This window comes from Rutilus rutilus (assembly GCF_951802725.1).
Source record: "Rutilus rutilus genome assembly, chromosome: 14".
Taxonomy (NCBI): domain Eukaryota; kingdom Metazoa; phylum Chordata; class Actinopteri; order Cypriniformes; family Leuciscidae; genus Rutilus; species Rutilus rutilus.
The window spans coordinates 36,010,680-36,031,678 of record NC_140219.1 but is presented as its reverse complement, the minus strand read 5'-3'; the positions used below and the strand labels follow the sequence as shown (position 1 = coordinate 36,031,678).

Here is a 20,999-nt window from a genome sequence, read left to right as displayed (position 1 = left end):
GATTATATCAACAAGCAATTTGTTGATGAATAAAATTTATTAAAATTAAGATACAATTTATACAAAACGAAATTCACTTTAAAGAAAGGATTTAAACAGTTGACATTTTCACAAATTTCAGTGTCCTTCCACACCTCCATCCCCAGTTTGCAAGGAAAAGAAACAAGCCCTTGAGCCCACTGTCCTTGTGCAAAACCCACACATAGGCTACATAAGATTTGCGGAATTCTATGTATAATAATCATGGATGTACTGTTTAAAGATTGACAGGGAGAGGACCAGCATACTATTAGGACTGTACTTACAGGTTTTTTTTTTTTTTTTTTTTTCATTAAAAGGTTTGAGTACAATCGGTAAAAAATCAAAAGTTAGGAACAACACAGCACATCACAGCCAAAAGTGGGTATTGAGGATCAACTCCTGCATATTGTACATTTTAAACACAAGAGTTATTTCAAATAATATCTAAAGAATATTCACAGTTCATTAGCTGTGCGAGAATCACAGTTCATTTTCTTCCTCCAAGCAGAGAAATGTACACTGAACTTTTTAAAAAACAACTTGACTACTACCATCCACAGAGTAAATCTAATCCCATGCTGTCTGGTTTAGATTTCGTTCGTGTGAACATCCATACGCAGCACAAAAGTCCGGTATCATCCATAAAATTGAAGTATAGGCGGAGATAGCAGCGTTACCTAGCTACTTCCTATGGCAAGACCCCTGTTCAAAGATGGCGGCGGTTTTGACGCATGTTTAGAACCCCAAGGCGACATCTAGTGTTTATATCTATGTGATCTGAGGAGCTGCGTTGCCGTTCTCTTCTGGCGCTGTCAAAATAAAAGTCCGGAGCGCCGTCAAAATAAAAGTCCCGCTTCCAACACATCAGCCAATCAGAAAAACGTATCGGCCAGTGCCGATATTTCAAAAATGCCAAATATCGGCCTTGGCGATATATCAGTCGACCACTACTTAACATAATGACAACAAGAGTTGCGACATTTCCCTGCTACTTGAAATCAAAGAATGGCTGCTGCTGCTGGCGAACAATCGGCTTTGGCCGCGACTCTGGAGGACTTGGAGTTAAGCTTTTCTTTGAGAAAAGAACGGCACTTAAGTCATTCTTAAAAAAAGGAAGATGTGTTCGTAGTTTTGCCGGCCAGATACGGCAAAAGTTTAATCTATCAACTAGCTCCGCTGGTGGGAAAACGCTCTGGTTGGTTGTAGCGCTGTCCTATTGCCTGCAGAGGGAATCTGAAAGACAGCCGTTTATCCCTCGGATTGAGCCGTGTCTATGGAGAGTTGCCAGACCTAACATCTTGATGTAGGTCTGGCTTGCCAGGCTAGCAACGACCTTCAATGGACATGAAAATCACACCAGAACAATACATAAAAACCATTTAAACTTTATTGGAATCTATGTCACAGTTGTTGTTATTGTCCACAAAAGGATTAAAAAAAAGAACAGTCATGGGACACTAACAGAGTTTACCAGCCTACAGTCAAAGAGGAGGACAGGAGAAGAGCAGTGACAGAGAGGAGCGCCTGAGGTGTGTACTGGGCGCTCAGAGGACTCATCACGATCATGATGATGATGATGTATATCTACAACACACATGCACAGCAGAGACTGATGGACACGCTTCATCACAGGCTGTAGAACTTCAGGCTTCGGTCCATGCCGGTGGAGGCCAGGAACTGAGCGTGCTCTCCGAACGCCACGCCGGTCACCAGGCCAGAGTGATCTACGACACACACACACACACACATATATCAGCTCAGAGCGCAACACACACTCCTCACACACATCAGCTCAGAGCGCGCAACACACACTCCTCACACAAATCAGCTCAGAGCGCAACACACACTCCTCACACACATCAGCTCAGAGCGCAACACACACTCCTCACACACATCAGCTCAGAGCGCAACACACACTCCTCACACACATCAGCTCAGAGCGCAACACACACTCCTCACACACATCAGCTCAGAGCGCACAACACACACTCCTCACACACCTCAGCTCAGAGCGCAACACACACTCCTCACACACATCAGCTCAGAGCGCAACACACACTCCTCACACACATCAGCTCAGAGCGCACAACACACACTCCTCACACACCTCAGCTCAGAGCGCAACACACACTCCTCACACACATCAGCTCAGAGCGCAACACACACTCCTCACACACATCAGCTCAGAGCGCACAACACACACTCCTCACACACATCAGCTCAGAGCGCACAACACACACTCCTCACACACATCAGCTCAGAGCGCACAACACACTCCTCACACACCTCAGCTCAGAGCGCAACACTCCTCACACACATCAGCTCAGAGCGCACAACACACACTCCTCACACACATCAGCTCAGAGCGCACAACACACACTCCTCACACACCTCAACCCTCTGGTGCTGCTCGCGTGTTTCCATCCAAGAGGACCAACATTTATCATTTTATTTCAACCAAATTAATGTACTATATTTTAGCTTGATAATTTATTTATTTATTTAATATGTTGTATTTTTAGGGGGTGTTATGGTCCCACATTATCAGGGTTTCTGCAGGAATCTTCAAATTAAATGTAATGCCTTTTTTACATTTTTAATCATTTTTAATCGCCTAACCTCGGATCCTCGGTGCGGTCGATCCATTACACCAAATTAACTCGATTAATCACATTTTTCCTGTGATTAATCGCAATTAAAAACACTTACATTTTTATAGGTTTATATGAGTTTATATATTTTATAATGTAATAATGTCACAGTTAATCTACAAATGAATGTAGAGACAACATAAGGCCAGTCTCACTGATACTAATACAGCTATTGATGTCTGGATACAAATGATTTTCCCCCTCTAATTTTAAACATTAATTACAGCCATCCAACACTACAGTGTAATTGAAAGCTACATTTTTTTTAACATTAGGCTTCAAAAAAATATAACAACTTTTAATTTAAGTGAACTTAAACAATCCTCACATAAACCTATAATAACTGTCTCCGGCCGGAAGCAATACCTGACCGGTTCCGCGTGTTTATCACACTAATGTACATGTTCTGCAACAGCAAATAAAAAGGATTAATTATGAAGGCTATATTCAAATAAATTGATATAAAATTCTTCAAAAACTGTAAATGTTTAATGCCTGTAGGATTGAAATGTAATGCTTTTTAATGCCCTGATTATATTTACTCTGCATTTATAATCACTTTAGCATTGCCCTGAACTCAAACTGTTGTAAATCTTGAATGCTTCAGCACTCAGACTTCAGCCTGATCTCTTTTCAAAGACGACACTCGGCAGATTATTGATAAAGTGAAACAAGTTTTAAAAAGTGAGCTTAAAAATAATTTACGTTTATTGCAATGAAAAACGTACAAAAATGCTATTTTCAATTTTTATATGAAATATATATTTTCTAAAACAGTGAGAAAATGAAAGGCATAAATGTAAAGCAGTGGTGCTCCAGATGTGCGGCTGATACCTCAGTGAATGAGCGTTCAGTGAGAGTGTGTTCAGCTGCAGTACCAAACGCTTCCACTAGAGGAAACTCCTCTCATTCATTTACAATGCGCTCGTTTCTGACCGCGAGGAGCTCAAGCGGGACTGTTTCTCTCAGGACCATTTAACCTGTTCCAGTCATGTGCATGATTATTATGTGTTCACACAGCAAGTGCCAAAACCTTTGCCAAGTTTCGTAACATTCCCACTAATACATGTTTAAAAAAAAAAACCAATGTACAATTTTTCAGTCTAAAATGATCGAAGAGCACCAGAGGAAGGCGTTTCTGAGTGACTCTTGGACACAGACACACACACACACACACACACACACACACACACACACACACACACACACACACACACACACACACACACACACACACACACACACACACACACACACACACACACACACACACACACACACACACACACACACACACACACACACACACACACACACACACACAGTAGTTTCGCAGGACCTACCAGAGAAGTTGAGCACCTCAGACCACTGCTTGCAGATGTAAACTCTGATGTCGGATCCACCGACGGCCAGATATGTCCCGCTCTGGTCGAACACCAGAGACTTCACCTACAGGAGACACACGGGAACATCAGACAGGCTCTCAGGGAAAACAGTGAGGAACTCATGAAGAGCACATGCTCATCTTCACAGCTTCATCTGTGGCTTATACAACACCTCATAATTGTTGTCCAAAGTGATTGTCTTGAAGTTCTTGAGTTTCCTCAGATCCCACAGCTTCAGTGAGCTGTCCTGAGCACCTGCGGGACAAACAACATCCGGGACCATTATACACTCATCCAGAGATCCAGAGCTGACGCTGAGCCAAAGAGGTCTGCTCTGCTCATAGAGGGACTTAATGGTAAATGTGTTTCTAACATATGTGTGTGTCTTATAGGATATTTTTTATATTTTTTGGAAGATTTAGAATTTATGAACGTTGCAAACCTGCTTTTTTTTTTTTTAAGTGATATCCTAAAATGCACATAAAAATAGGCTGATGGAAACATAATTAATATTATTAAACTGAATAGAAACAACACTGTTTTAAATTGAGCTGAATAATGACACTAAGTTGAAATTAGTTTCATAATTGACAGATTTTACAACATTAACGCTTCATTACTGTAAAGCTGCTCCGCAACACTTGCGTCCTCTTATTGGATATTTAAAAAACTCTTTTTAAGTTTTAGAATTTATAAATGTTGCCATCCTGCAGTTTTTTATGAGATATCCCCAAAATAGGCTTTATAACACATAAAACATAAAAATAGGCTGATGGAAACATAACTATTGACAGTTATTAAACTGAACAGATTTTTAAAATAATTTTTTTTTTTTAATTAGTTTCATAATTAAGAGATATTACAACATTAACACTGTTCCAAAGCAGCTTGACAGTAATAATCAGCATTGCATGAAGCTCAGTGCGGGTCATGTGACCTACCGGTGGCCAGATAGTAGCCGTTCTCAGAGAAGGCGATGGCCGTCACAGGACCCGAGTGTCCGGGGAAGTTGGCCACATTGGTGCGCTCCTTCAGATCCCAGATCTTGATCTGAGAGTCAGCTGTGCCGGTGCCGAAGATCAGGCCGTCGGGATGAAACTGAGCACAGGTCAGAGCTGGAGGAGAAGAGCGGGAAACGCCTCAGTTTACTCACACGCAAGCACTCATCACATTTAAGGGCTGAGGAACAAATACTGCCTTTTGAAGATCCTCAATATATGTTTTATATGCATGTTATACATTTACATTCACTCATTTCATCCGGAAGCCAATGTTGACAAGAAGATTCAAATGATCTAATGCAAGACATGAAACAGTAAAAATCTAGTTTACGCAGAGATTCGAGGAAAGGAAAGACTGATGATGCGTCAGGTAGAGCCTATGGGGGAATATTCCCTCAGGCCCTGCTGTCAGTGACACGTCACATTAAACTAGCTCTGAATAAGAGTTTTTAGTTCCAAAGCGTATAAATGAGGTTAATATTAGAGATGCATGATATATCGCCCACCATATATAATATAAATACTTATCGGTATCGGACAGGATTTTCGTATCCGTGCATCCCTAATTAATATTTATATTATCAACAGGACACAGAATATATGGTTAATATCTGGAACACATACCACAACCAGCGGTCTCATCAGTGACTTTAGTCAGCACACGTCCAGTCTGCACATCAGAGAAGGCCCAATACTACAACACACACACACACACACACACACACGAGAGATGCTTTACACTCAGAGACACACAGAAAACTGATACAAACAAGTTAATGGGGCTCTCGATTCATACAGTTCATACTGTGATATGTAACAATGTGTGAGTGTGTGTGTGTGTGTGTGTGTGTGTGTGTGTGTGTGTGAGAGAGAGAGAGAGAGAGAGAGAGAGAGAGATAGTGTGTGTGTGTGAGAGAGAGTGTGAGAGAGAGTGTGAGAGAGAGTATGTGTGTGTGTGAGAGAGTGTGAGAGAGTGTGAGAGAGAGAGTGTGAGAGTGTGAGAGAGTGCGAGAAAGTGAGTGAGAGTGAGAGAGTGAGAGTGAGTGAGAGTGAGAGAGTGAGTGAGAGAGTGAGTGAGAGAGTGAGTGAAAGTGAGTGAGTGTGTGAGAGTGTGAGTGAGAGAGTGAGTGAGAGAGAGAGTGAGTGAGTGAGAGAGTGAGTGAGTGAGAGAGAGAGTGAGTGAGAGAGAGAGTGAGTGAGAGAGTGAGTGAGAGAGTGTGAGTGAAAGTGAGTGAGTGTGTGAGAGTGTGAGTGAGAGAGTGTGAGTGAGAGAGTGAGTGAGTGAGAGAGTGAGTGAGAGAGTGAGAGAGAGTGTGAGAGAGAGTGAGTGAGTGAGTGAGTGAGTGAGTGAGTGAGTGAGTGAGTCAGTGAGTGAGTGAGTGAGTGAGTGAGTGTGTGAGTTACCTGGTCCTCAGAGGAGCTCAGCAGATAGTCTCCAGTGGCGTGCAGAGAGAGGCCGGTGACTCCCGCCTCGTGGGCCCTGATGACCTGCACACAGTTTCCCCCAGTGACCGACCACACGCGGATCGTGCTGTCCGGAGACGCCGAGAACACCACCGACTGAGGAGAACAGGGGAAGAGCGGTGAGAGATCTGACACACACCTCCTGATGAACGAGTGTGTGTGAGGAGGAGCGAGGGCATACCTGAGCAGGGTGGTAGATGACGGACGAGACCTTTTTAGTGTGTCCTTTGAGGGTGGCGACAATCTGCTCCTCTCGCCGGTCGAACACCACCACGTTCTTATCCGCACCACCTGAAGAGAAAAACACTGTAATTACATGTGCAAGCGCTCACAGGAGACACATGTGCTAATCTGACCACGTGTGATCATGTCGTATTCGTGTGCAAACTTAAAGGGATAGTTCACCTAAAAATATCCATAGATCCATATCCATGGATGCACTTTGATGGACTTCAAAAGACATACAGCCATTGACTCACATTATAAAGGACATTGTTTAATATAACTCTGTGTTCGTCTGAAAGAAGAATGTCATACACACCTAGGATAACTTGAGGGTGAGTAAATCATGGGCTAATTCTCATTTTTGGGTGAACTATCCCTTTAAGAATATAGCAGTTATTTGAAAAGGGGGAGGAGCCATTCATGTCCCGCCTTAGCTTCCTGTTTCAGTGGAAATTACGTCAACGCATCAAACAAAGCTGTGCGTATCAAAGCACTTCAGTGGGACTTTAAAGCCATATTCCTGTTCTTCAGTCCCCAAATGAAGACTAAGACTCATACCATTCAGGATATCTAAGACTTTTGATGGCCTTAAATTTGACACATCTGACTTTTTAAGGCCTGGTGTGAATGTATTGTAACGGTACCGGTGAGGACTTTGTTGGTGTCTGTTGGGCAGAGATCCAGAGAGAGGATTCCTGGTACACTGGCACTGTGAAGACCCTGTGAAGCGGAAAACAAAGCCTGATGTTCGCATGTTGCTGAGCTAACGCAATATTGGAAAAAGCATAAACACACATAGCCAGGGCTTCGGGACTGAGACCCTTTTCTTCTCAGAGCAACTGGAAAGGTCGTACTGGTACAGCGATCACACCAGTTTACTCGCGGACTAGGGGTGTGCGATATTGACAAAAAAAGGATCTCAATATTTCTGTGTGATTTTATAGATAATATTTAGATATAGATATAGATAAAAGAGTGTGTGTACCTTGGCAGGTTCGTGGACACAGACTCCTAAAGTTCCTGATATTCTTCATATGCTGTGGCCAGTTCACAGCAGTGACAGAAATCATCTTTTACACTCAGTTTACATTGATTTCCACCTTTATAAAGCCATTTTAACCTAATTAAATGTATCCATCAGATTTTGTGTCTCATTCTCACATTGAATCCATAAATTCAATAACAATAAGACACAATAGGGCTGTTACCTATTAAATGAAATCAGTTTTAACAAAATGCATGACATCAATGTGTTTAAAGCAGCACCAGGTAACTTTTCAACCTTCATAATATATTTCCAAGACTCTTGTGATGGTACATCGACTTAAAATAGGTTGAATGAGACGTCTGCCATAGCCTGACGGGGTCTGTATCGCTTTTTATCGTACTTTTAAACTTCGGGTTTCGGTTAGTAACCCGCGAGAACAAAAATAACTACAAAATTAGACTGCTTTACGGCATAGGCTACCTCACTTCCCCCAACACGTCCTCACATGCTGTTGGACTTGTAAATAACGTTATATTGCTTATATTGTACATCACTCGGACAAGCTTTCACTCGTTGGTGTGAGATAAAAAGCACCTGCCGTACTTGATGGATTAGTAACGTTACTAGTAGACATCTTCGGAGGCTAGCTGTGCTTGTTCGATGTCCGACGATTTGTAACAAGTTGTGTTTATTCCCCAATCGAACTCGTGTAACTGTCTGTCACATGTTCTACCGTCCACAGCATTACTTGATAGACAAAAATAGGACAAAAATGAGCATCAAACAGAAACAACCCGCTTAAGGGGTGTTCGAGGCGCACATACAATACAGACTGCCAGTTCAACAGGGCGCGCGCAGCTCTTAAAGGGGCCACACCTTATTCCCACTCGTTACAGCTTCTATCCGACTGAACAGGGACCGGTATACAGGGGGGAGGGGATCAGGCCGTGAGTGAAGAGACTGCTCTGCGTGAGTGGTATTTACGACAGTAACGTTAATTACAAGTAGTCCACAGCGACTCTAGGGGTCGTTGTTTGACCAAAACGGAAATCTTACCTAGTGGGGCTTTAACCCGCACTTACACATGCAGAATGTGCTGATGTTTTAAACGTTGAATATTGATGTTTTAAATGGATTTAAAAAAAGAAAAGATACTTTAAATGTGAAATTTAGTCACTGTTAATGAGTGAGTCAATGAGTTTCAACTGATTCATTCAAACGGCCGATTCATTCAGGAACGAAGCATTTGTCTTAATGAGCGAGTCATTGAATCATTCATTCGGTATCGAAACACTGCCGTGTCTTTTATCATTGGTGAAATGGAGTAAAAACAGGCAATGTGTCTAAAATGCAAGTCACTTAATATGAACTTGTTTTTTACAACAGTTCAATAAACAAGATCACATGTGTAATCATGCTGATATTTGGAGAAATAAACAGCACTCTTCACGTGATTCTGATTGACTATATTAAATATAAATATAAAGACAGAGGTATTTTTGCCCCTTCTCTTGAATATTGAGGTCATTATAAAAAGATTTTAAGAGTAAATCTCACAGTGAAAGCGTGCGCTCACAAGTGCACTAGTCTAAGCTACTAGACTACATGTAGAGTACGAGTGCACCTCTAGATGTGTTTCAGTGACGTGAGGGACATTCTGGATAATGACACGGTATTATTGTAGACGATATCGATCACACACCCCTATCGCAGACCCATCTGGATCACGAGACACCGCTGCTACACAGCGCTGGGAGATCCGGTGAGAAGCGTTATGAACCACAGATATGAGATACACAGATTTGTTTGGGGAACACAACTCGTATGTTTGGGAGCAGAGCTATGGAGTGAACAATGGGAAACGCTCGTGTCTTGGTGACTCACAGCATGGGTCGCCACTTGACGATACTTGCTGAGATCCTCTGCTCTGACCAGCTCCTCCGGCACAGTCTTTCCTCTCTGAAGAACACACACACACACACACAGAAGGTTAAGAACACGTGTAAAAGCACATAAGTTAAACGTAAAAATGACTGAAAGCGCACCTTCTTTCTCTCGGTGGTCAGGACGGTGGCCTTGTCTTGGAGCTGCAAAGAGAGGAGATCAGCTTGATCACTTCTGAACATGTGATCTCACACACACACAATCATACCCCTGATGAACACTTGTGTGTCACGCACCTTCTGTATGATCTCCGGGGTCATTCCCACCTGTTCACTGACCTCCATGGCCTCTCCGCCGGCTCCCTAAACAGGGGACAGACATTACAATCAAACACTACACTAGACTGAGCCATGAACGCTAGCTCCAGAATCTCATGATACGATTATTGTGGTTCATAATCGATTATCAGTTCGATCTATTGTACACTATACAGCTGACAACGTGATTAACGTTCATGAACCCAGCAGCTCATGTGTTGTAGGCTATATAGTCATTATTAGTAGCAGAATCAGTATCATCTTTTCATAATAAATTACTATAATCTATTTTTTTTACAGAAGCACTGAATGATGAACAATATCTTACACACCACACTGAAGTAATGTTAAAACGACAAATACGCATTCATGCAGGATTATCAAGTTTACTAAAGTTCTATCATTAAATAATGCTTGATTATAATATAATGCTGGATTATAATATAATGCTGGATTGACTGATTGTAAGAGTGTACATTTTGATATTTAAAAAGCTGTGCCATTTTACAAAGATATTATGGCGAGTAACCCAAAAACATGACTAGCCAATGGCGATTCTATTGCCAAAGTGTGTGTAGAGGGTTGGGAAGGGAAGATTACTTTTGTAGCTTTAACAAAGATAAATTGTTTTTTAAAATATATTTTAAGAACAATTGTTTCAAAAGTGAATGCACTTTAATAAGTGAATGTCATTTCACTTCAATAAAAGATGCGACGCTTGCTTTGGTTTATATTTGCTTATTGCGCTCGCGGATATAGGAGACAAACCAGTACCTTTTCTTCTAACATTAAGTTTGCTTTTGCTAATATTTAAGACAGAAGTGTAGCTTTTCAGCCATTTTGAAAGCCCTACTACAGACTAGCGACATAAGGAGATGTGGACAGACTCTACATCACACAGTGCAAGCGTGAGTGTTTCCCACAGCTGTGCTTTATCATCCCCACAGCACACTCATCAGATGGCCTCTAACGGCTAGCAGATGAAGCAGCAGTGGTGTGTGTGTGTGTGTGTGTGATGTGCAGTACTGACCACAGCTGCGGGCTGGGACGCAGGAGCCGCCTGAGGAGCCACCAGTCCAGCCTGAGGCTTCAGCGTGGCCAAAGCTGCAAGCAGAAGATGAACAGGTGAGTGCTGTCACGACCCCAGAGAGGACCTCACACACACACTCTCTCTTACCCTCTCGGGCAGCCGTGACCTCTTTGGTGAGGCGAGCGATGACCCTGCAGGCGGCGTCGTGCTGGTAGAGAGCGTGGGACAGCTCCTGTCGAGTCGTCTGAAGCTGCTGTCTCAGAGTGAAGCTGTGCAGCATCACTGCGTCCTGGAACACACACACACACACACAGATGAGATCGTGCGAGTGAAAAACACAGGTGAATATAAATCTCTGGTATCACTAGAACGTGTCTGTGAAACTTCAGCTCATAATTCCTCCAGATCATTATTATAGCCGGTCAGAATGTGACTGAGCACGTGAAAAACACAGGACATTTAATACCCAGCAACCCCAGCGAACGCAACGATGATTGACACGTCGGCTACTTTAACCCCTTGAGTGTAAAGCTAGCTAGTGTTCAGCCGAAGCTCTCACACCGCTAGTAATGCACTGGGGTAACGTCAGCTAGCTTAGCTCTCACCTGTCTCTAACTGTACACCACTAGCCCATTACTGCCACTGCTAGAGCTAAACACACTAGGGTTGGGTATCGTCTGAACTTTAACGTTTACGATTACGACTCTACTTATCGATTTAGATTCTTATCTATTTTTTTTTATTTCAATTCCAATATGAAAAAAAAAAAAAAACCTTAGATATCCTTCATATTTTAAGTCTTATTGCAAAACATTTAATTGTAGACTACAAGACTAACAAGAGGAGCGTTTGCCTGTGGATTAGAAACACCATAGAAGAACACCTAGTCTAACTGATATACACTTCAAGCATTAAAGACAATTAACTCGGTGATTAAAGAATAAATCAGCAATCGCAGCAAATAGACACAAGTGAACAAATATACGACTGAAATAAACTGTGTTTTAATATTTTCAGGTTCAGAAACTGTAATCAAATGTAAAATAACACTGGACTTTATTAATAAAATACATCACAACTATAGTTGCAAAGGTTATTCAGTGAAGAACGAGTGAATCTTCTCTGTCTGTTGTCTGATCAGTGTTATTATAGAGGAACATCAGTGCTGTCACTTTAAGAGCTGAGTCGTCTCGTGCTTAAACGGGTCAAAATTAGAGGTCGACCGATTGATCAGCCGATTTTTTGCATTTTTAACGTAATCGGCATCGGCCAATATCCAAGTGTATCAAGCCGATTATTAGGCAGGCGCATCTGTGGGCAGCCTAGTGTTGTTGTGGAACACGCGTTCGACGCTTGCTGCGCCTAGAGTCATTCTCCAGCAGAGTGAGCAGACCTCATCCAGTGCTTAAGGAAGGAGCTAAGTTCCTTGGAGAAAACTCCTTTATATTTAATTAAAAACTTTTGATATGTTACTGCCAACTTAGAGAAAAAACATGAATAGGCGACATGACGTTCGGCTACTTTGAACTTGATAGCGTAGTTGAGGTTGCATTAGCACAGCAGAAGGGTTGCGATCATGTCACAATAAGTAAGAATTTACAGACAGTGAATCTGAGACTTTTATTTGTTCTGTTTGTGTGTCTTATATTTGAGAGGGTTGTCACTCAATGCAGAGAAATAAGTAATAAAAAAAAAGAGACCAACTATATGCTAGTGAAGGACTGGCTTTGCTTTGCTAGGGTTGGGTAGCTACAGATAGACCCGGTGCTAATACGGCACTGGTGCCTTAACGACCGTTATTTACCGGACCGAATATCAACGCGCATTTCTGTGCTTCATATCAGTGCTACTGTTATGTCTGTGCTTCTCTTGGATGCTCTGAAAACGGACGTTAGAATAACAGAAACATCGCTTCGCTGCACTTGACACTAGTCAGCAGTTAACTTTAACATTCCGTTAGCTAGTAGCTGGATTAAACACTGTTAAAATGCTGGCCAAACAGTAGTGTAATGTGTGACTGTATTTCACTGTAGACTAGGGGTGGAACGGTACATGTTTTCGTATTGAACCGAAACGGTACAGGCGTCACGGTTCGGTGTATACATTTCCACGGAGAATACACGCTATAAAAATAAATAAAACTCGCGTGCAAAGTAATGCGGAACTACTGTTAGATACGCGGGTTCTTTAGGGACACCTAATCTGTAGCTCCGCTTTAGCTCCGGCTGCGATGTAAAGATTGCAATGCGTTGTGTGTGTGTGTGTGTGTGTGTGTGTGTGTGTGTGTGAGAGAGAGAGAGAGAGGCGCGATCGAGATCGAAAAGTCGCGTGTGTTTAAAGTCGCAAAGTGTTTACTTATTTGTGTGCAAACGCGCGCGTGTGTGTGTGAGGCGCGGGCGCGATCGAACAGTGGAAACATAAAAACATACTCCGTCATTTTGTTTATCAGGACATTATTCAAACTGCAAAGTGTTTAAGTTACTGTTAATTCAAATGTTAAGGAAAACAAATATATTAATCTGAAATGTAGCAAATTAATTTTCAATCCATTCAGGTACAATTACCAAACATATCTCAAGTTCTTTTTGTACAAGTGCAGATTGGTAAAGTGTTCAATAAATGTTTTTGTTGAGAAATCTTGTCTATCTTAAGTAATTATTTGTGTTACATTTTATCTTTCAAATAGAGGTTAAAAACAAGCACATAATCGGCCAAATATCAGCCAAAATAAATCGGCAGCATTTATCGGCCATCGGCCGACCCGGATTTCAAAAGATCGGCATCGGCCTGAAAAAAACCATATCGGTCGACCTCTAGTCAAAATCACACAGAAGTCTCTCTTCTGAGAGTGTGCAGCAGAGCAAACACCAGTGCTTTAAAGTCCTATTAAAATGCACACAAAGGAATTTAAATTTAATTTTTTATAACAAGTATCCAGTTCCTGACCTCCTTTTTTTAATAGTATTACAGATCTGCATGACTCATGTGGGTCAGGACTCGGGCTGGGGATCGTTTTTTTTTTTTTCAAAACCGGTGCCAAACCAATACTTTTAAAACGGTACCGGTGCCTAAACTGAGCCTGAACCCATACTTAAAAAAAGAAAGAACTTGAGGTGAATGACATTAAAGAAAAAAATATATATTTTTTTAATTGAATATATACATTTTTTTAGAGTAAATATATAAATATAAGTAGTCTAAATACAAAACAACAAATTTACATCATAAATTCACAATAAAAGCTAAGCCAGCTAACCCAGCTACAGTAATCCAACACTAAACACTAGAGCTGGGTAAAAAATATCGATTTCTCGATTTTAATCGATTCTCATTTTTATGAACCGATATCGATCCTTAAACCCCAAGAGTCGATTAATCCTCCTGTTCTCAGCTGATGAATGAAACATTGTAGCGCATCACATCCAATCAATCAATCTCAATAATCTTTGTGCTTGTTATTATTGATATGAAACAGTCTCAGATTTCAAATTACGTCCATTTTCTTACAAAATTCCAAAACATAAACAGCGTGTTGTCGCTGTGGCGTGAGATCGCTCTGGCTCAGCTCAAGAGAAGCACATGATCTTCTCCTCCACCTTAATAACACCAGTTACAGCGCGAGATAAACATGAATGAGCATCTGAAAGTGTGTTAAAGGTAGAGTACAACTTATCGAAGTCTGTATCATGTGACATGGAGTCGCTCAATCAGTGTTTCAACCGTGGAAAGACATCAGTAAACAATGTCATGTTTATATATTCACATTTACCTCAGAAAAACGTATATATATATAAAATATATATAAACAAAAATATATGCAGCATATTTGAATAAATCTGGCAGGTTTTTATGACAGCCACCATTTAAATGTTTATATTTCATATAACTCTATTATTATAAAAATAAATAAAAGTGTAATTTAAGTGTTTGTATACAAATCAGTTCATTTTAACCTTCAATATTACAGTGGGCTAATGAAGCCTATAGGCCACAGCTGACTCCCATAGTTTACAGTAGGGCTGTACTGTCCTAGTCGATTAGTCGATTAGTTGGTCGATACGTTCTGGTTCGACCAAAATTCTGATTGGTCGATTTTCTGCCGCGTTTATTTCATCAGTTTTGCCGCGCTGAGGCGCGCTCATTTCATCAGGTGGAAAGCACTAACTGCTAATTAGGGCTGTACCAGAATATTCGAGTATTCGAATATTCGTTCGGTGGGTTGGTATTCGATTTTCAAATTTGACATTCGAATATTCGTTTAAATTTTTTTTTTTTTTTCACACCTGGCATCCCCCTAGAAACGGTTCCCATTCGCGCTTGAATGGGGCTGTCATGCGTTTTCTCAGATGGATAGCTCTCTCTGATTTGTCAATATGAACAATGAACACATACATGTGTTTTTGCAAAACGGATATGAATCCGAACTTCAAATCCCGCGCTATAGGCAGATGTAATGGAGTGCACGTCACCAGCAACAGCTGCATTTTACTGATCGTCAGCTAAAATTTCTAAATCAAAGACCGCAATAAGAGAGCGCGCAACAGCCCTGGTAAGATCATTTCGGTTCTTTACTTTTAATGAAGTTGATTGTGTGTTAAAGCATCTGCGACCCACTTTCACTTTGATTAGTTGCACGTTGGCTTGATGAATAGATGCTGATCTGCGGTGACGCGTGCTGTAAGCGTCGTCATATCTGGCTATAACATGATATAGCCTAAAACGCTCTCACACGGTTATTGTTTTAGCATTTTTGGGCGAAATACAATACTCTTATTTTAGAGCGCAGAACAGCGGTGTTTGTATGGGCAGAAGTGCATGCCTGAGCTTGTAGGCTATAAGCACGTGTTGCTTTGACATTGTGGAAATAGAATAGAAACAATATATTAGCCTACCCTTTACTGTGTCAGTAATTACTGTGCTGCTGATTTCTGATTTGAGAGTTATTTGTTACTCAGAAAAATATTAGGCTGTGTTTTGTATCACTAGTGCAGTGTCCGTTCTCGGAGCCCTGCGCGTGAGGCGCGCGCGCTTCCCGCTCGCGCTGTTCTGTATTAAAAGTTTATTAATTCTGAACGTGTCACGTCTCGCGTGTCTATATTGCACCAAATGTGACACTGCACTCGTGAAGTCGATTGGATGAACGGTTCAAAATGCAAGATAAATAATCTAAATGCAAACAGACAGACACATAGAGATTCCTGCCTTTATTAGAGAGAAAAATATGTTCAGCCCCCTCCTTCCGAAGCTTCGAATATTCGATGTTAATTCCTATCGAAGCTTCGAAGCTCAAAAAATGGTATTCGGACCAGCCCTACTGCTAATGGGGGTGTTTTCAGAATACCCTTGTTTCACTGTAACAGTCTGTCTTCAAAACACCCCCCTTGTTTTCACCTTTTTTGGATTAGTCCAACCCAAGAGAGAGCGTCGAGCGTAGAAGGTTTGATGCTGAATATTATTTTATTTATTTAATTGTGAGAGCGTTTAATAGTCAGTCCTCTTCTAACATGTCAACAAAAAAGAAATCGACAGTGTGGCAGCATTTTGTTAAAATTGATAACAGGAAAAAGGTCGAATGCAAAGTTTGCAAGCAACAGTTTTCCACAGCTTGACGACAAACATGACATATCATCTACTGTAAAAGTGGTAAGCTCACTTGTCTGCGTTAGCTTGCCCTGTCTGTTTTGAGTAAGCTATGAACATATCAGAATTTGCATATTTCAATGTTTTAGTGTGATAACCTAACTTTTTTATTTTTTATTTGGAGCCTAATGCGCAATTGCGCAAATGCGCAGACTCGTGTGTCAGACTCATTTCAGTGCAAAATAATTAGGTCAAAAACGATTTAATATATTGCAAATAGCCTACTAGTTGTTTATGTTTATTTATAATTCATTTAGGCGGACAACAAGGCTACCAAGTACTGCGCACAGTGCACATCTAATTAATTTAACGTTTTTTTTTCTAACGTCATTTTTAGTCGATTTTTAGTCGAAAATTTCAGGACTTCAGTCGACCAAGATTTTCTTTGGTTGAGTACAGCCCTAGTTTACAGCATTAGTGAAGAGATGTTTTCCTTGAGGAAATGTGCCATGTGTTGTAGCTGATATCCAAAATAATCAATATTGAATCAAAATCGGAATCGAATCTAAGTGTGAAATGTGTGTCAATACCCAGCCCTAGTAAAGACCACTACAGTGCTAATAACAGCAGAGTCTGTATACTGGTGTTCTACAACCAGCTTCACATGCTTTATCTTCTCTGGTCTAATAGCATAGCTCTCCTGACTCATGTCCTGCACACGCTGAGCGTATTTAGATCACATCACTGTAAACGCCGTGAAGCGAAAGAAGCTGATGATCACGTGATCTGAACATTAATCACACCGGTGTGAACGATCGTACGCGTCGAAGGGTTAACTAGTGTCCGTTTCAGAGAAGCAGAGGGCAGATGTTTCACCGGCAGCTGAGGCGTTTAAGAGATATGATTTAAGAGGCAGCGAAATCTGCGTTTGATTCGGTCCGGTTCCACACCGGTTCCCTATCGGTGCCGGGTCTCGGTACACAACCCTAGTCAGGACTTTAGGCTGAAATAACCAGAAGAACCTCATCAGTGGAGAAGACCCTTGTTCTGGGGTCGGGAACTCACCCACTCGTCCTGCAGGGATTTGAGGATGGCAGGAATGCTGGTGGCAGAGGGAGCCTTCGGGCGGATGGGGTGAGACACTGAGAGAGAGAGGAACAGGTGTGAGGATTATTATACTGGACCTGTGCATTCATCTTAGCTTTACTTCAACTGCTCACACACATTTTCAAAACGTTGCCTCTTTTTTGCCTAAACTTTACACTCAAATCCAAGAATTGCAACACACACACACACACACACATTGGTCTTACGTTGCAAACACCTGCCATATTATATTATTTAATGCATCATATACACACAGTTATTCAAATCCTAAAGCTCTTCTTTCATGAGCTCCTGTGATCATTTCTGTACGAGATTGAAAGTAATTGGCAGAGATGTTGAAAAGTTCACGCTAAACACGAAAGCAAGACTGAAACCGAACTACAGTACTCAACACTGAAGTTCACCAAAGTTGTCCTAACACAAGAACAGGTATAGTTCAAAACTCATGTATAACTTTGATGAAAGCTTTTGATGCACCTCAAATGTTGACTACTGTATATATATATATATTTACTGTAGTGTTTGTGAATACAGTATTACACAGTCCAAAGAACCTATAACTTGACCTTTGACCTGTTTATAGGCCTATTCTAAAGCCATGATTGGTTTGTGTTCAGCAAAGCAATGAGTGTTTGCTCATGTGAGGAGTGTGTGTGTGTCTGTGTGTGAGGCTCTGACGAATTACTGTGGTGTTTTGATATCTGTGTTTGAAAAAGGAAATCAAGACACTTCCTGTTAGACTGTTGTGTGTTACATAGAGAAGTGTGTGTTGTGGTTTGCAGTGTTTTAGTAAGTCGAAGGCCAAGAATTAGTGTATGGTTTTGCAGATTTGCTGTGTGTTTGTGGCGTTGAGTGCCAGGTCTCAGAGGTTGTGTGTGAACACTGTGAGGTGGGCCGAGTGTGTGTGTGTGTGTGGATCCTCCGAGCGAGCTCCTGTACCCTTGATGTCGATGAGCTGCTCCTCAGACAGAGGCTGTCCGTTGATGGGGTCCGCTCCATTCTCAGCGATGTACTTCTCGATCAGACGCCTCTCGAACACCTGGTTGGACACAGGAGAGACACACGGGTGCTCCGGAACCTCGTTGGAGACTGCAAGAGGGACAAGATTTGTGTTTGAGATCATGTAACATCATTTTACAGTGTCCTTGTTACTTACTGTGGTAATGATAACAACAATACAGTGTGCGTCACTATATGCAACTAACCCTCAACTAAACCCTACTCCTGAAAGTACATGATAATTAATAGTATTCAGCACTTAAACGTGTAATTACTAAGTGTATCAAAAGACACATTAAAGTAAAGTAGTGTAGCGTTATGATCAAGGTTTCATTCAAAGCAACAAACAAACATGAAGTTTCCTCTGCAGAACTAAATACCTCATTATAGTTCCACCACTGTTCATCAAATGAATATCACACGTTATCGTCTAATGTTTAAACTCAACAATTAGGCTAGACTTCACAAATCTTGACGTTTATGTTTATTTTCCCCTTTTCTATCGGTGTTTCGCTCGCCGACACAGAGTTAGCTCGGGCTCCAGACACACAAGCAGAACTTCAGGCGGCAGATTTCACATTTATGCGCTTCTAGTTCAGTGAAATACAGCAGAGCCGTGGAGGAAAGCATCGTTATTAACGCGTAGTTTCTCAAACACAAAGTTCCTGCTAATATGCGCACAATGGCTAACCCTGCTAATCACTCATGCTAACAGAAACAAACTCACTTACTCGCACAAACCAAAGACATCTCGCTCGAACAGACGCGCTTCCGCTTCTCAGGTAAAGCTGGAGTTATATCAGTTCATCCACCGGGTTAATATCCACACAGAGATGATGATTTTATCTCAGTCAAGGCGCTGCATGCCCTGAGTCAGGACGGTCGGAACACGTTGAGATGCCGTGCCGCTCAAACACCGGTGCATGACGGGATACTGGAGAGCGGAAGTTGAAACGGACGGGCTTCCGCCATAAGGCGCACCACATCCTCAGCCAGAACATGTTTACGCAAAAGTATAATCTTTTAAATATATTAATCTGTACAATTGGTAATGGGCGTGTAAATAGAAAGTCTTCTCGATAATCACAAACGGCCTGATTGGCTTGTGATGACAAAGCGCTGAGAAATGTCACAGGCACCACGTGACATAATGCCGTCTATGTGCTGGTTGTAAAACAACAGGTGTGTTTCTATACTGGAGCATGAACTCACTTACACGTATAAAGCTGCACCTGTGTTTTTAGCGGCCTGTGTTTCAAAAGATTTGGAGTAAATGGTCTATTTCACCCTGTGCTACCTGTCCACCTCGCCATATGTGAGTGAACAGAACTGAACCGAGTGATTCAGACCGAATCGTGAACCGATTCAGATTCATTCATGACCGTGGGAACGGTATTTCTAAGCAGTATTAGAATCACGTCAGTATTAATGTCTCTTATTCTTTATTTTCGTATCTCATTTAGGTTTGAACAGTGTCATAAAAGCTATGTACATGTTTAGGATTTCATTTTATTCAGTACAACCCAATTGTTAGCATTAATATACAGAACAGAGCAATATCAAAGAATAAACCGGTGATTAATGAAATGTTAACGGGAAATATTTTCTAGTTCTGTGGTTACAGTGTCACTGAAGTCTTACTTATTTTTTAATTAAAAAACGGTTTACATAAAGTTTTTGTTTGTTAATTGTTGTGGGATCCATATACTTTTATTATAATTAATAATTATGTTTAAACTGACTTTTAAGTGGTTTTAACAAAAAGAAATTACACTATGAAAAATAGTAAATAGTAACCATTGACAACAGATAAAAACTATTATAACAAAAGTATAACTTAAAAATCAAGCAAATTAATTATAAGACATTTTCTAATTCTGTGGTCAAAATGTAATTGAAATCTCACTTATGAATTCAAAAACGTGGACATTTAATTTGCTTTAAAAAAAATGTTTTAATTGTTGTGGGTTGCATATACTTAATATATAATTATACTTAATAATCATGTTTAAACTGACCTTTACTGGTTTTAATAAAATTAATTAAAAACAATCACAAAAAAAAAAACATGACTAGGAAAAATAATAAATAGTAACCATTACTACTTACTACTAAACAAAATTACTAGTACAAAAATCAAACCTAATAAATATAACATAATAAAATAAAAATTATAATTGCATTTCACAACGAACACACTGTATACAGTAATCATAACATCAGCTTTGTGCTTTAGTAAATGGACCTTTATTATCCATAGTTAATTATGCTTATGTGTTGAGACCGCAAAATAAATGATGATGATAATAATAACAAAACAAAAAATACAGAATAAAATGGCAGGAAG

The 20,999-nt window shown here is 40.8% G+C and overlaps 1 protein-coding gene across 1 annotated transcript; it reads right to left on the bottom strand.

Annotated features, from left to right (window-relative positions):
- Positions 1 to 1,390: 1,390 nt before the first annotated feature.
- On the bottom strand, positions 1,391 to 19,649 carry prpf19 (pre-mRNA processing factor 19). Its single transcript, XM_084430166.1, has 16 exons — positions 19,384 to 19,649; positions 18,593 to 18,742; positions 17,612 to 17,688; positions 11,114 to 11,255; positions 10,967 to 11,040; positions 9,916 to 9,981; positions 9,781 to 9,822; positions 9,620 to 9,694; positions 7,392 to 7,467; positions 6,704 to 6,813; positions 6,463 to 6,618; positions 5,683 to 5,752; positions 4,999 to 5,172; positions 4,230 to 4,312; positions 4,016 to 4,121; positions 1,391 to 1,745 (listed from the first exon to the last, which is right to left on the bottom strand). The coding sequence occupies exons 1-16, from the start codon at positions 19,400 to 19,402 to the stop codon at positions 1,648 to 1,650; spliced, it is 1,518 nt and encodes a 505-aa protein (XP_084286292.1). The 5' UTR covers positions 19,403 to 19,649; the 3' UTR covers positions 1,391 to 1,647.
- Positions 19,650 to 20,999: the final 1,350 nt, after the last annotated feature.